The sequence below is a fragment of the Capra hircus genome, chromosome 16 (assembly GCF_001704415.2).
Source record: "Capra hircus breed San Clemente chromosome 16, ASM170441v1, whole genome shotgun sequence".
Taxonomy (NCBI): Eukaryota; Metazoa; Chordata; class Mammalia; order Artiodactyla; family Bovidae; genus Capra; species Capra hircus.
In genome coordinates, this window is record NC_030823.1 from 4,216,193 (window position 1) to 4,232,665 (window position 16,473).

The 16,473-nt window shown below is 39.4% G+C and overlaps 1 protein-coding gene across 1 annotated transcript; it reads right to left on the reverse strand.

Annotated features, from left to right (window-relative positions):
• YOD1 (YOD1 deubiquitinase) lies at positions 7,311–16,445 on the reverse strand. Its single transcript, XM_005690421.3, has 2 exons — positions 14,524–16,445; positions 7,311–13,325 (listed from the first exon to the last, which is right to left on the reverse strand). The coding sequence occupies exons 1-2, from the start codon at positions 14,864–14,866 to the stop codon at positions 12,622–12,624; spliced, it is 1,047 nt and encodes a 348-aa protein (XP_005690478.1). The 5' UTR covers positions 14,867–16,445; the 3' UTR covers positions 7,311–12,621.

Here is a 16,473-nt window from a genome sequence, read left to right on the forward strand (position 1 = left end):
AGTATTCAACAAATGCTATTATAATTATTACCACTATCATCATCACTTATGTAGGTTATGGCAGTTCAGTTCAGTTCAGTCGCTCAGTCGTGTCCGACTCCCTGCGAACCCATGAATGCCAGCACGCCAGGCCTCCCTGTCCATCACCATCTCCCGGAGTTCACTCAGACTCATGTCCATCGAGCCAGTGATGTCATCCAGCCATCTCATCCTCTGTCGTCCCCTTCTCCTCCTGCCCCCAATCCCTCCCAGCATCACAGTCTTTTCCAATGAGTCAACTCTTCGCATGAGGTGGCCAAAGTACTGGAGTTTCAGCTTTAGCATCATTCCTTCCAAAGAAATCCCAGGACTCATCTCCTTCAGAATGGACTGGTTGGATCTCCTTGCAGTCCAAGGGACTCTCAAGAGTCTTCTCCAACACCACAGTTCTAAAGCATCAATTCTTCAGTGCTCAGCCTTCTTCACAGTCCAACTCTCACATCCATACATGACTATTGGAAAAACTGTAGCCTTGACTAGATGGACCTTAGTCAGCAAAGTAGTCTCTGCTTTTGAATATATTATCTAGGTTGGTCATAACTTTTCTTCCAAGGAGTGTAGCTTCCTCTTAACTGGTCTTCCACTTACAATGTTGCCCCCTTAATCCATTTCCTACAGAACAATTACAATAACTTGGATAAACATAAATCTGATCCCTTTCCTAAAGTGCTTTAATGTGCTCCCAATGCTCTTAGCATATTCCTAAATAACACAGTAACATCATTCATTGATATGTTCATTCATTCAAATAAATATTGAATGTCTAATATAAATCCAGCAACTTATTAGGTGTTGAGAATACAATGGTAATATGAAAGAACTGATCTCTGCCCTCGTGGACAAGCTATTTGGGGACACAAATATAAAATAAGCAAATAAAATGTAAATATGAATTAGAGTATTGCTTAAGATAGCTTATAGATACTGCAATCTCAATGCTTGCTGCTAAAACTTGATCTCAAATTCCTCTTTCCCTCTTTACAACACTATGGCCACACTGGTCTGGAAAATTTTTCATTTTCTCCAGTAAATAGTGTTTGCAAATGTTAAAACCCCTACTTGGAACAATGTTCTTACCCATCAACTGACTTAAACTCCTGTTCATGCTTTTGGTTTTAGCTTAAAAATGTCACTTCCTCAGAAAGACTTTCCCAGATTAATCACTTTTGAATTAGGTTCTCCTACTTCATTATTCTTATTTCATTTCTTTTTAACACCAAAAACACTTTGTATTGGAGTATAGCCAATTAACAATGTTGTGATAGTTTCAGATGAATAGTGAAGGGACATAGTCATACATATACATGTTTATGTTCTCTCCCAAACCCCACTGCCGTCCAGGCTGGCACATAACATTGAGCAGAGTTCCACGTGCTATACAATCGGTTTTTGCTGGTTATCTATTTTAAATATAGCAGTGTGTACATGACCTTCCCAAAGTCTTCAACTATCCCTTCCCCCTGGCAAGCATGAGTTTGTTTTCTAAGTCTGTGAGTCTCCATCTGTTTTGTAAGTAAGTTCATTTGTATAATTTCTTTTTAGATTCCACATATAAGGAATGTCATATGATATTTCTCTTTCTCTGTCTGGCTTACTTCACTCAGTATGACGCTCTCTAGGTCCATCCATGTTGTTGGAAAATGACCTCATTTCATTCTTTTTAATGGCTGAGTAATATTCCATTGTGTGTGTGTGTGTGTGTGTGTGTGTGTGTGTGTGTGTAAATATATATACTACATCTTCTCCATTCATTCCTCTGTCAATGGAGATTTGGGCTGTTTCCATGTCTTGGCCATTGTAAACACTGCTGCAATGAACATTGGGGAGCATGTATCTCTTTGGGCCATATTTTTCTCTGAATATATGCCCAGCAGTGGGATTGCAGGGTCACTGGTAGCTCTATTTTTTGTCTTTTAGGGAGCATCCATATTGTTCTCCATAATGGCTGTACCAATTTACATTCCCACCAACAGTGCAGAAGGGTTCCCATTTCTCCACACCCTCTTGAGCATTTGTTGTTTGTGGATTTTTTGACGATAGCCATTCTGATTGGTGTGAGGTGATATCTCATTATGGCTTTGATTTGCATCTCTCTAATAACTAGTGATTTTGAACATCTTTCCACGTGCCTATCGGCCATCTGTATGTCCTTTTGATGAAATGTCTATTCCAGTCTTCTGCCCATTTCTTGAGTGGACTGTTTGTTTTGAAGCTATTAAGTGTCATAAACTGTAAATTTTGGAGACTAATCCTTTATCAGTCACATCATTTGCAAATATTTTCTCCAATTCTGTGGGTTTTGTTGTTGTTGTTTATGCAGAAACTTTTGAGTTTAAGTAGGTCCCATTTGTTTATTTTTGCTTTTATTTTCATTATTCTGGAGATGGATTAAAAAAAAACAGATTTTGCTGTGATTTATGTCAGAGATTGTTTTGCATATGTTTTCCTCTCAGAGAAAATTTTATAATGTCTGGTCTAATATTTAGGTCTTTAATCCATTTCGAGCTTATTTTGTGTATGGAGTTAAGGAATGATATAATTTCATTCTTTTACATGTGGCTGTCCAGTTTTCCCAGCACAATTTTTTGAAGAGACTGTCTTTCCAACATTGTGTAGTCTTGCCTCCTTTGTCATAGATTAAGTGACTATAGGTGCATGGACTTATTTCTGGGTTTTCTATCCTATTCCATTATCTATATTTCTATTTTTGTGCCAGTACCGTACTGTTTTGATGATTGTAGCTTTGTAGTATAGTCTGAAGACAGGGTGCCTGATTCCTCCAGTATGAGCTTTCTTTTTCAAAATTGCTTTGGGTATTCAGAGTCTTTTGTGTTTCCATGCAAATTTTAAGGTTTTTGTTGTTGTTGTTGTTGTTCTGGTTCCATGAAAAATGTCATTGGTAATTTGACAGGGATTGTGTTAAATATGTAGGTTGCCTTGGGTACTATAGTCATTTTGACAATATTGATTCTTCCAATCCATGAACATGGTATATCTTTCCATTTGTTTATGTCTTATTTGATTTCTTTCAAAAGCATCTTATAGTTTACAGAGTACAGGTCTATTGTCTCCTTAGATAGGTTTATTCCTAGGTATTTTATTCTTTGTGATGCAATGGTTAATGGAATTGCTTATTGAATTTCTCTTTCTGATATTTCATTGTTAGTGTGTAGAAATGCAACAGACTTCTGTGTATTAATTTTTCAACTGTTCAGTTCAGTTGCTCAGTCATGCCTGACTATTTGCCACCCCATGAACCATGCTACGCCAGGTCTCCCTGTCCATCACCAACTCCTGGAGTCCACCCAAACCCATGTCCATTGTGTCGGTGATGCCTTCTAACCATCTCATCCTCTGTTGTCCCCTTCTCCTGCCCTCAATCTTTCCCAGCATCAGGGTCTTTTCAAATGAGTCAGCTCTTCGGATCAGGTGGCCAAAGTATTGGAGTTTCAGCTTCAACATCAGTCCCTTCAACAAACACCCAGCACTGATCTCCTTTAGGATGGACTGGTTGGATCTCCTTGCAGTCCAAAGGACTCTCAAGAGTCTTCTCCAACACCACAGTTCAAAAGCATCAATTCTTCGGCACTCAGCTTTCTTTATAGTCCAACTCTCACATCCGTACATGACCATTGGAAAAACCATAGCCTTGACTAGACGGACCTTTGTTGGCAAAGTAATGTCTCTGCTTTTTAATATGCTGTCTAGGTTGCTCATAACTTTCTTTTCAAGGAGCAAGCGTCTTTTAATTTCATGGCTGCAATCACCATCTGCAGTGATTTGGGAGCCCAGAAAAATAAAGTCAGCCACTGTTTCCCCATCTATTTGCCATGAAATGATGGGACTGGATGCCATGATCTTCATTTTCTGAATGTTGTTTTAAGCCAACTTTTTCACTCTCTCCTTTCATTTTAATCAAGAGGCTCTTTAGTTCTTCACTTTCTGTCATAAAGGTGGTGTCATCTGCATATCTGAGGTTATTGATATTTCTCCCAGCAATCTTGATTCCAGCTTGTGCTTCCTCCAGCCCAGCATTTCTCATGATGTAGTCTGCATAGAAGTTAAATAAGAAGGGTGACAATATACAGCCTTGATGTACTCCTTTTCCTATTTGGAACCAGTCTGTTGTTCCATGTCCAGTTCTAACTATTGCTTCCTGACCTGTATACAGATTTCTCAACAGGCAGGTCAGGTGGTCTGGTATTCCCATCTCTTTCAGAATTTTCCACAGTTTATTGTGATACACACAGTCAAATGCTTTGGCATAGTCAATAAAGCAGAAATAGGTTTTTTTCTGGAACTCTCTTGCTTTTTCAATGATCCAGCAGATGTTGGCAATTTGATCTCTGGTTGTAACTGAAACTTTACCAAATTTATTGATGGGTTCTCGTGGTTCTCTGATAGCATCTTTAGAGTTGTCTATGTATAGTATCATGTCATCTGCAAACAATGACAGTTTAGCTTCTTTTCCAATTTGGATTCCCTTTGCTTCTTTTTCTTTTCTGATTGCTGTAGCTAGTACTTCCAAAACTATGTTGAATAAAAGTGGTGAGAGTGGATGCCCTTGTCTTATTGCTGATCCTTGAGGGAATGCTTTCAGCTTTTCGCCACTGAGTATGATGCTAGCTGTAGGTATGTCATATATAGACTGTATTATATTGAGGTATATTCCCTCTATGCCCACTTTCTGGAGAATTTTTATTATAAATGGGTGCTGAATTTTGTCAAAAGCCTTTCCTGCATCTACTGAGATAATCATATGGTTTTTATTCTTCAATTTGTTGATATGGTGTATCACTTTGACTGATTTGTGAATATTGAAAAATACCCCATATTCTCTTCATAGCACCTGGATTTCTATTCCTTTATAACATTGTTTCTCTACCCCCACCTCATGTATTACCATCATCTAGTGCATTTCCTAGAACAAAATTACCATTAAAAAATGCGTATTGAGTGAATGACTATCTTTGTAACCCTGATAGGAGTGAAAGTCACTCAGTCGTGTCTGACTCTTGTGACCCCATGGACTGTAGCTTACCAGGCTCCTCTATTCATGGAACTTTCCAGGCAAGAATACTGGAAGGGGTTGCCATTAGGTAGTCAATATCATATTGTACAAGATGTAGAACTAGAGAAAATTGCTTAACAATTTACTTTAGCTGTGTCTTGCCAAATTTAAGATCATTTTCTCAGTCTTCATTGTCTAAGAGTAAAAAAAAATTGGCGTTAAAGGAATGTTTAGGGGCTTCCCTGGTGGCTCAGACAGTAAAGAATCTGCCTGCAGTGCAAGAGATCTGGTTTCCATTCCTGAGTCAGGAAGACCCCTTGGAGAAGGGAATGGCGACCCACTCCAGTATGCTTGTCTGGAGAATCCCACGGACAGAGAAGCCTATCCCCCTCCTCCATTGTTGTTAAAATTGTTATCAAATCATTTGCCTCATACCTGGTACTTTCATTTCCAACAGTATATCTTTTTATAAAAACAAATTTTATGGTATTTGGCTTTTGATTATCATAAAAAGATGTTGCTGAGGACCTCCATTTCCAGTGATGTTGGACTAGGTAGTTCACACAAAGCCTTCTTGCTGAAGCAGTGTGAGCCAAAGATATGGTGAAGAATTTGAAGAACTGCCAGGCCTGTATCAGGATGAGGATAGAAGTCAGGTGTGATGCAATCAACATTTGGGATCAGTTTTCTTCTGGAGACGTTCCTCTATTCAAGAATGGGTGGCTGAGATGCTGAGGGATGCTATATGTAAGGCCTCCCCAGACAGCCATTTTGCTTTTTTGCATTTCTTTCCATGGGGATGGTCTTGATCCCTTCTGTATACAATGTTATGAATCGCCATCCATAGTTCACCAGGCACTCTATCTATCAGATCTAGTCCCTTAAATCTATTTCTCACTTCCACTGTATACTCATAAGGGATTTGATTTAGGTCATACCTGAATGGTCTAGTGGTTTTCCCTACTTCTTTAAGTCCGAATTTGGCAATAAAGAGTTCATGATCTGAGCTATAGTCAGCTCCCGGTCTTGTTTTTGCTGACTGTTTTGCTTCTCCATCTTAGGCTGCAAAGAATACAATCAATCTGACTTTGGTGTTGACCATCTGGTGATGTCCATGTGTAGAGTCTTCTCTTGTGTTGTTGAGAAATGCTGGGCTGGCTGGAAGAAGCACAAGGTGGAATCAAGATTGCGGGAGAAATATCAATAACCTCAGATATGCAGATGACACCACCCTTATGGAAGAAAGTGAAGAGGAACTAAAAAGCCTCTTGATGAGAGTGAAAGTAGAGTGAAAAAGTTGGCTTAAAGCTCAAAATTCAGAAAACAAAGATCATGGCATCTGGTCCCATCACTTCATGGGAAATAGATGGGGAAACAGTGGAAACAGTATCAGACTTTATTTTTTGGGGCTCCAAAATCACTGCAGATGGTGATTGCAGCCATGAAATTTAAAGACGCTTACTCCTTGGAAGGAAAGTTATGACCAACCTAGATAGCATATTCAAAAGCAGACACATTACTTTGCCAGCAAAGGTCCGTCTAGTCAAGGCTATGGTTTTTCCAGTGGTCATGTATGGATGTGAGAGTTGGACTGTGAAGAAAGCTGAGCTCCGAAGAATTGATGCTTTTGAACTGTGGTGTTGGAGAAGAGTCCCTTGAACTGCAATGAGATCCAACCAGTCCATCCTAAAGGAGATCAGTCCTGGGTGTTCATTGAAAGGAGTGATACTAAAGCTGAAACTCCCAATACTTTGGCCACCTCACGCAAAGAGTTGACTCATTGGAAAAGACTGATATTGGGAGGGATTGAGGGCAGGAGAAGGGGACGACAGAGGATGAGATGGCTGGATGGCATCACTGACTCAAGAGTTTGAGTGAACTCCGGGAGTTGGTGATGGACAGGGAGGCCTGGCGTGCTGCGATTCATGGGGTCGCAGAGTTGGACACAACTAAGTGACTGAACTGAACTGAATGCTGACATTATCAAAGATTGACTAAGTTCTCCCCAAGAGATGCTGCAGTTTCCACATGGATCGAAGTTCACATAGACCTCAGTCTGTTATAAATGAAAAGGAACATTCAGCCTTTCCCCAGACATTAAATTACAACTTTCTGGAGCTGATTTATTAAGACTCCACCTACAGAATGAGATTTGGCAGATATTGGTACAGAAGTCAAAGCAGTGATGATAAATATGTAACTTGAGTGTAGCAGCTGTTCAGCAGCCCTCTTTCCTCCCCAAAATATGCTCAGACAACAATACTTTCACTTCATTTATTTCTTCAAAATAAGTCATTTCATACAGAATTTGGGTATTTAATATCATACACCTCACAAATAATATCAATGCATTTTAATGACAATGGTAAAACCACATAAATTATATAAAACAAAATTAGGACTCTCTCAGGTAGTAGCAGTAGTACATTAACTTGAAAAAATGCTGGCAAATCAACAAAATGTTTTTAAACCAAGGAAGCACTGTCCATCTTCATTAAGAAAAAATATTTTATGCCAAGAGAAACAGAACTTTGTTCTATTTGTCCTTCTCTATTACTTTTAAGTCATATTTTAAAGCTCTAAATTTGACAGTTTTGTAGGTTTCTCATTGTTTCAGGAATTTCAACCTCTATTGCATTAATACAGGAAATATATGACTACTGCCTTTCTCTATTCCTTTTGACAAATTATATTTATTCTTTAAACTTAATACTCTTTTAAAGGGAAAACATTATTTTTTGCTAAGGAAATTATATTTCCTGTAAACAGTTTATGTGATAAATGGCACCTAGTTGAACTGAAAAACAAACAAGAATCAGGTGTCCTGGTCCTTTAAGTAACTTATGGGAGACAACTAACTACATATCCTATACCAGTCAGGCTCATGTAATCTGAGAGGAAATTGTAAACCTTTTCTAGGTTAACCTGTTTGCCTACAATGTAACTAAATCATATTTTCACTATCCCCAAACTCTTTAGATGTAGGTGTGCATTTTAAAAAACAAGTATAAAAAGGCATCATAGCAAAATGTTTATAGTCATGTTTTAATACTTTACTGACAAGCCTTTCTGTTATGGCCTTGCTATAGTCTATGCCAAGAAACGTGAATGGGTTAAGATGACACAAAGGCATTGCCTGAAACATTTTCTGAAAAGCATAATTCAAGAATAGGAATGCATTCATTTGAGAAGCTCTTCTGCTTATGTGGCACTTTATCTTCCTGCCCCTTTCTTCCTTTATTCTAAAGCAGCATGGGAGGGTTATTAATCTCCTCTAAATTCTAGCAACCAAGACTTAAATCAGCACTCCACAATTCAATATCAATGTGATTTTTTCAAAATCAAATATTCAAAGCACTGTAAACAAAACGCAAGCTAAGTTTTGGAGGTGGAAAATTAAAGAAACTTTCCCCCACAATCAGCATAGTTTTATAATCCTTATAAGTTGGATGAAATGTGCTAAATGCTAAATATCATAACTCCTAGTAAGAAAACATCCTTAGTTAATAAACTAGCTTATTCAAGTGTTTCACTTTAGACTTAGTGATGTTGCTTATATGTGACTTTTAAGGCCTCTGACTCAAAAATCAGCTCAGAATCAAAAGCTTGCTTAGAAACAAATGAAGGGTTTTAAGAATCTAACATTTTCAAAGTTGCAGTAGTCATCTTTGAGCTACAAGGACAAATTTGAATACTGCATTGTACAATGAATAAAGAACAATCACATTATAGAAATAAGTAACATTTTGAATGCTAGGGCACAGAGCATGCTCCTAATAGTTACTGAAATGGAGTTTTATTGTTAGAGAATTACCAGAATGTTGTACCACTGGATACACTATTCACTGATGGTAACTTTTAATTAAGAAGAGCTGATTGTTGGCAGCTCAGGAACTATATTTTAATGTCTGACAAGATCATCAGAGAGGGCTAACATGTAAACTTTTATTTCATATTTTTAAAGTGCTGCAAATAATAACAGATTTGTGTTCTCAATACATGAAAAAACATGAAAATCCTAATATATGAAAGTTTAGGAAGGCCACCTGACACATAAAGAGAAAAAAAAATCACTCTGCTGTTAATCTTGTATATTCCCCATTCAATTTTTTTCAAAAAAGACATAGAAAACTATGTTCAGCTAGAGGGGAACTTACAACATTCCTGTTTTAATGCCTATACAAGACAGAAAGAGTAAGCTGAACATGCAAATTAGGCATGGGCATTTACGGGAACGTATAAATATGTTCATTCATTCCTGATTAAGATTTCACTGGGACTTGAACTTCATGGAATAATCAAGTGGTATGTCAATATTAGTTTTTGCCAACAGGGTCAAGATGACCTGCCCCCAAACTTGCAAGGGTCTCACTTGACTGTGCCCAAGATCCACTCATGAGAAACAAGAAATCAACCACGAACTACTAACAGTAATTGTACCACACTGATATCGTCACATGGCTACCACATCACAAAATTCCCGAGACATTAATTTTAATTTCTGAAATCACTCTATCCAGAAGTGCATTCATAGCCCTACATCTAATCTTTAAATCCAAAGAAGAGTAAGGGAAAGGAGTTAAGGAAAGGAGGACTAGGGGATAGGAAAGCACAATCTTGATTCATTTTGCTACTAATATAAACTAACCTCATTTTAATAAAAAAAAAAAATTCTTGCATGGCAGTCAAAACCTGAATGAATAGGAAGAAAGGTTTTGCTCTGCTCAAGTGCAAATGTAAGAAAAAGTTTCTTTTCATCTTGGTCCAATGTTTTAAATTTCTCAAGACTAGAATTTTCTTACATTAACTAACTTCAAGTATATAGTGTTAGGCGCTCAGTCATGTCTGACTCTGAGACCCCATGGGAGTCTGCCAGGCTCCTCTCTCCATGGGATTCTCCAGGCAAGAATACTGAAACGGGTTGCCATTCCCTTCTCCATTCAAGAGTATAAGTGCAATTAAAAAAATCTTCTGTGAGGCTTACAAGCTTGAGTCTGAGTAAGCACAAGTTTAGGTTTTTAACCCTCCACAATTACAGTGCTTCATCTTGAATATACCATGATCAGAACATTACTTTAAAAAGTCCGATTGCTGAATTTCAGCAGCTGATTAATTTTAAAAAGTTGTTACTGAGAGTGACCTATCAGTGTCCAACTGAGAAATGCACAACCTAGTTAACAGGTATAATAGAATAAGATCCCCTAAATAAATAGTTGACACTTGTCATAAAAGCATAAGCTTAAATATGCAAACAAAAACACTTAAAATAAGCTTAATTTTATAAAATATCCAGTTCTATATCCCTCCACTTGTTAAAATTAAAATCAAATGTAGATAAAGTATACTCAATTTTAAAGCAACAAAATTTATGTTCAGAAACATCAATATATGCCTGGTATATAATAAATTACTCAATAAATATTTGTTGGATGAATAAACTTCTCTAAAATTCCATTAAGCAAGTATCAAGTTTGGCCCTTGAAATACTTAGAAAAGGAAGGCAAGGTTTATAAATAATAATGCATAAAGCTCAACTGGATTGGTGTTACCCAGTGGTATACTCTTAACTTACAGCTTTAAATTTGTCTGGGGGAATTAAGAGATACAAAATCCTTTTAGACCAGATGACATACAGGTACAAAGAGATTTTCAGTCATATTCATTTGTACACATACTGGCTGACAAATATCGAATTTCACAAGCTCACAAGTGCTATTTTAAGGCTCAATAAAACAGAAAATTAAACACTTTTGAGTTAAACTGACGATAATAACTTATAATGCCTAAAAGTCCTATTCACACAAAAGGTACTCAAGAAATGTCATCTAATGATTTAAAGCATATTTTGTGAATTGTTCCTTAAAGATACTTTTCTCCTAATTGTTTACATACTCCTTAATTTTATATGATCACTTCTACCAAGTGAAAGTGCTAAGAGTAAATCTCAATTCAGAAACATTTGCCAAGAAGACATGCTAAAAGAAATATAAGTGCTTTAAGGTATACCATTGGGTTTTGTTTTTGTTTGTTTTTTTTTTTTGGTCACTCCATGAAACTTGTGGGACTTAGTTCCCCAACAAGGGATTGAACCTGCGCCCTTGGCAATGAAAGGGTAGAGTTCTAACCTCTGGACTGCCAGGGAATTCCCATACCATTGGTTTTCTAAGTAAGATAATAAAAAACAAGACTAAGATAACAAAAATTCACAACAGTAAGCCTCTTTACATTATATAAGATAATGCATAACAAATTAAAATTTAGTATCCCTGATCTTCAGAAGAATTAAGAGGTAGAACACTTTTATCTGGAAGATCTCATAGTGAAGCTAAGTTTTAGAGGGTATGCCTTGTGGATTAGCCCACCAAGCAAATGGCTACACATCTAATACTAGTAAGAAGCAGAATTCTTAGAAGGCTGAATAAGGCAAAGATTTAAAAACTGTCATATTTTGTAAGTGAAACAAATTCATCCAATGTTATTATCCCAATTAATTTAAAACTCTTCAAAAGTCAAGGTAAGAGATGGTGGATAAACAAAGTATTAATTTTCAGAAACATGAAATCATTTAAGAGTGGTTTGACAAGGCTAGCATGAAAACAAATACTGTTTAGGTAAGCAAAAGATCTCTCAAAAACCAAATGAAGCATGGTGTTATAATTTTAGATGAAAAGTTATTTTAGGAGTCGGAGGAAGTGCTCTTAACAAAAAGCTGAGGAAATTAAATCCCTCCAAACAAATCTTCAGTTAAAAAGGCAAAAACTGAGCACTCAAGTTTCAAGGAACTTCAATTAAAAAAAAAAAAATCCTGCTTAATTTTAACATTTTATCCAACGTGACAGATGAACAAATGAGTTGCATTAAAACATGAGGCCCATGGTCTTTTAAAGCTTCAGCAAGCTGCTCAGGCACCACTTCCGTCGTACATTCTCTTTTATATACTAGAAATTCTTCACTGGGCACCATAAGTTATTGTTTTTAGGTAATATTCTCAAGGAGTAGACTCATCTCTGTAAAAATTGCATGTTATCTGCTTATAACAACTGGTGAAGTACACATTTATAAAGTCTACCAAATTGCAATATGAAATCAGTTTCAACAATTCTGAGTATCTTCATTTGAGGAATCAATTCATAACATAGAAACTATTAACCCACTCAGAGTTTTTAAAAAGACCCAATTACTGGAGACACTGTGGTTTATGTCCAGTGGTCTCACCTGAAGCCTTCCACAATACCCCAAAAAGGAAGTTGTTTTCTTCTACAAGTTAATGCTGCTGGGTGCTAGTTTATAATACTAACACTCAATCTTTAGGTCAGTGTCAGTAGGTAGCAAGGACCACCTATTCTGTCACCCAAGCAGAAAGATGGCTGTATCACCGCTGTAGACACACATCTGTAAACTTGCACACTAATTTTAATCTTAACAAGGAATTCAGTGTCTTAGTGGTTTAAGGTTAAAAGGATGGTTCAAGCATTGTGTTCTTTTGTTCTTAAGAGTAACAAATAGCTTATTGGAAAACCCAGCCTTCTGGATCTGTGAGGTAGTAGGCTTCAATCCTCATCATGCATGGATCACACTTCTCCGAAGTTGGTATGGCCTGTCTCCTTGGCATGGTCCCTTGCTTCTGCTTGTCCAGTTAATCCCTTCTGACATACCATGCATCTCAGGGTGAAGCGGTTTACATCTGTAAACTGTCTCTTCTTTCTAGCTTCATCTGCTAATTCCAGTGCTTGCACAAGAACAATATCATCATAAGAGGAGAAAATAGTCAGAGGAGGGGTGTCTGGGTCAGGGAAGACACACTGAAGCGGATCATAGTGGATGCCATCATAAATGAGAAGTACCCTTTTGGTATATCCTGCATCTTCCCCAAAACGATCAATTCGAACGGTCTGTGTATCCACTACACATATTTCACACTGGTAAAATTTAGACAAAATGGATATTTCAATAGCTCCGCCCCAAGTATCATCCCTTTTGATCCAGTCACAGTACTCTTCATTTGTTTTTCCCAGTATTGCCTCACTATAAAAGTCTGGATCACTTGCTACAATCTGTGCTATTAAGCGTCTCATCTCAGGGGCACAAGCTGGATTCAAGACTCCTCCTTCAACAACATAGTGCACACTGGTAAAGAGACAGGAGTTGTCTGCTGGGACTGCCATCCTGGTAAGCACGGGCAAAGTTTCCCTGACGTGACTAGGAGCACCATATTTTGTAAATGCAGGTGACGTTTTGGGCCTACTTTGGTCTTCTTCAACGATCAGCATGTCACCTGTCAAAAAGAAAACAAATTCACAACTGCAAAGAAAGTACAGATGAAACTGGGTGTTCACTAACCAAGTCTGTAAATTACAAACGGGAAGAGTTAAAGTATAAACTGGGGTTACTAGGGAGAATACAGCTTTGCAAACATGTGACCAGTAATAATTCTTGTTCCCTGAATCTTCATAGAGATGAAAACGGAACAAAGAGAAAGACATTGTATCTCATTTAGTAAAGGGGCCCCAGTTACACTTTTGTACTTACCTAAAAAGATGCATTTCAAGAACAAAATTTTCTTATCCTTTCTCTCTGCAGTTTAAAGTGAAATGGCTCAGTCGTGTCCGACTCTTTGCGACCTCGTGGACTGTAGCCCACCAGGCTCCTCCGTCCATGGGATTCTCCAGGCAAGAATACGGGAGTGGGTTGCCATTTCCTTCTCCAGGGGATCTTCCCGACCCAGGGATCGAACCCACGTCTCCTGCTTTAACCTCTGAGCCACCAGGGAATCTGCAGTTTTAAAGCACTTCCAAAAGGTGTTTACGAAGAACTCGGCCACTAGGGGGTGCTCTCGATCTGAAGTATATCTATCCCGTTCAAGTGTTTACAGGATCCTTGAGACTAGAGGAAAGCTTTTAATTACCAATATTGCTGTTCAAGTTTTAATACCGGACAGAAATAACTGCTTTTGTCTAGAACTTGAAAGTGCCTTCGGTGGATGTGTCAAAGCAAACTCTAAAATGAGTACAACTGTCAGAGAAAGTACAAATGAAGGCGATTGTAAAAATGAACCAGGAAAGCAAAAAAAAGTATCCTATATCCTTAAGACATACTGTCTTCTTTCAGTGATACAGGGAAAAAGAGCAACCAGGACAGAGAAAACATCGCATTTAAAAATACTTCTGTGGACACGGAGGGAAACAAAATGAATGAGATGTTTTCAAGACAGACCAGAAAGCAGCCAGGAAAGAGGATTCCACAGCTTCTGAGCTTCTCACAGAGATCAGGCCCTCCCTGTCTCTTTCAAACTATATGTGAAGTCAAGGAATTGCTGGACACTAGCTCTGGCCTCCGTCAGAATTCTCCGTTCTTTAATTTCTCCTATTCTCGTCCTCCAAGCCGACCCATAGAGACCTGGCCCTGATCTGTTCTCCTTTCTGCCCCTCTACGTCCTCCCAGGACCTTGCCTGACCCAGCCTCGATTCCCGTACCTGACTGGATAGGCAAATCCCCCAGAACGGTATCCCCGTTGCTGAGATCCAGGCACTCGGGCGGGTATCCGACGAGGATTCGCTGACAGCCTGGGGAGATCCCGGTGATGGCGGCAATCTGGCCCTGGAGTTCCCGCACCCGGGTCCGGCTGGACAACCCCTGCAAAACATGGGTGCCCTCCTTGGCCTTGCAGCGGAGCCGCCACATCGCGTTGGTGCGGCCGCCCACAGGGCAGACACCGGCGGGGCCAGCTTTGGTCCCGGCAGCAAGCTGGCAGACGCCGCCGGGGCAACCAGCCGCCGGGTGGACTCCAAAATGGCCACCCTTTGCCGGTCCAAACATCGCGAGAAGTCGCTGGTTGTACGGTTCTCGCGATACTCTTCGGCTTCTGTTCTAGCACGCTCTTAAAGAGACAACTAACTCCTGCCACTTCCGCGTCAGGAGGCAGAGAATGAAGGTTTATCCGTATTCCCAAAGTACGACTGGTCTTGTTACCTGTAGAGCTAGTGAGGTACCCTCCGCGTCGGAAGCATATATGCTCAAGGGAAGAGGGCGGGGTAAGGAGTTCCTGAATCGAAGCCATTGGAATGTAACCTTGCACTTAGTTCAGAAATTATTAAATTGGGGCTTCCAGACTACGCCGGGAGAAACAAGAATCATAGTTCGGAATGCAGACGAATGCCAAGAATGGCTTGTGAGTCAAATAACCAGTTAAAGACAAATAAGTACTCGTGACTATAGACTCGGCTGCAGCAAACATTGACTCATTGAGGTTAAGGGGCCGAACCTTTCCACCTCCAAGAGACTGTAACTTGAAAACGTCCATTGGCCACATCAGAAAGCGCAGTATGAGGTCAGCATCTGGGCAGAGGGCAATTGCTACCTTCAGGAGGTGGTGGCGGTATAAGGAGGAGGAATGAAGACCAACGTGTGTCATTCAGATTCCAGTTCAGGCCCTAGACATACACATACCAAAAGGACTCCATTCCTGCCTTCAAAATAGCAAAGTACTCACGTAATCAGGAGAGGGTGGGGTGTAAAGGACACATAACCACGGAGTTTCATAGCAACGTGATAATGCTAGATTATGTGACCTATATCTCGCGAACAAAGGACGGTGCCTCGCAAATAAGTGCTCAGTAAATACTTGCTGAATGGATAAAACGGAGCTGTATAGGCACAGAGAGGGCAGCTGGGAGTTGTAAAAATTTCAGAGGAGATACTATTTGAGCTGTTTTGAAGGATGAATTTAATCCCCAGGTGAAAGAGGAATAAAAACATCTCTGAATTTACCTTCCAAGAAATATGTACGCATTGTTCTTTTTCCATCCTGGACGCAGAGCAGCAAAGCCTACACTGCGTAGAGGGGACTTATAACCACAGTCAAGCATCCAATGGGCCCCGGGGGCAACTGTGCACTGAAATGTGCAAACTCACTAACACTATGAAAGTTTCTGCCTCTGAATAAGTTATATGGAAACAGGACATCTTTTCAAACCTTTCAGGACCCAATTTTCCCTTGGAGCAGTTTTCCTCTTTGTTTCTTCAAGATGGTCATAACAACCGGTACAGCGTGGGTGGTAAACGGGAGAATAAATACGGTGGTAAGTCCGCTGGAGTACGACCACGGCTTCCGGAAGTCCCTGGTTCCGCGAAAAGAGTAGTTGATTTTCTTAGTTTACAGTGTTTGACCGAAGGGACTATGCAAACATCCTAAAATGGGATCCGCTTAAGTCCTTTGGTGGTTTACTTTGGCACATGTTAGTCGCTCACTTGTGTCCCGCTCTCTGTAACTTGAAGCAAAGTACCTTCTAAAGTGTGTGCTCCAGTGGTTGGATTTAACGAGATCCCGCCGGGATTCAGTGAGGAGAGCGTTAATCTTCACAACATTTGTTTTCCTGTCACCAAAAAGCCACACCCCCTCAAGACTTCCACTTGTTCACTCTCGC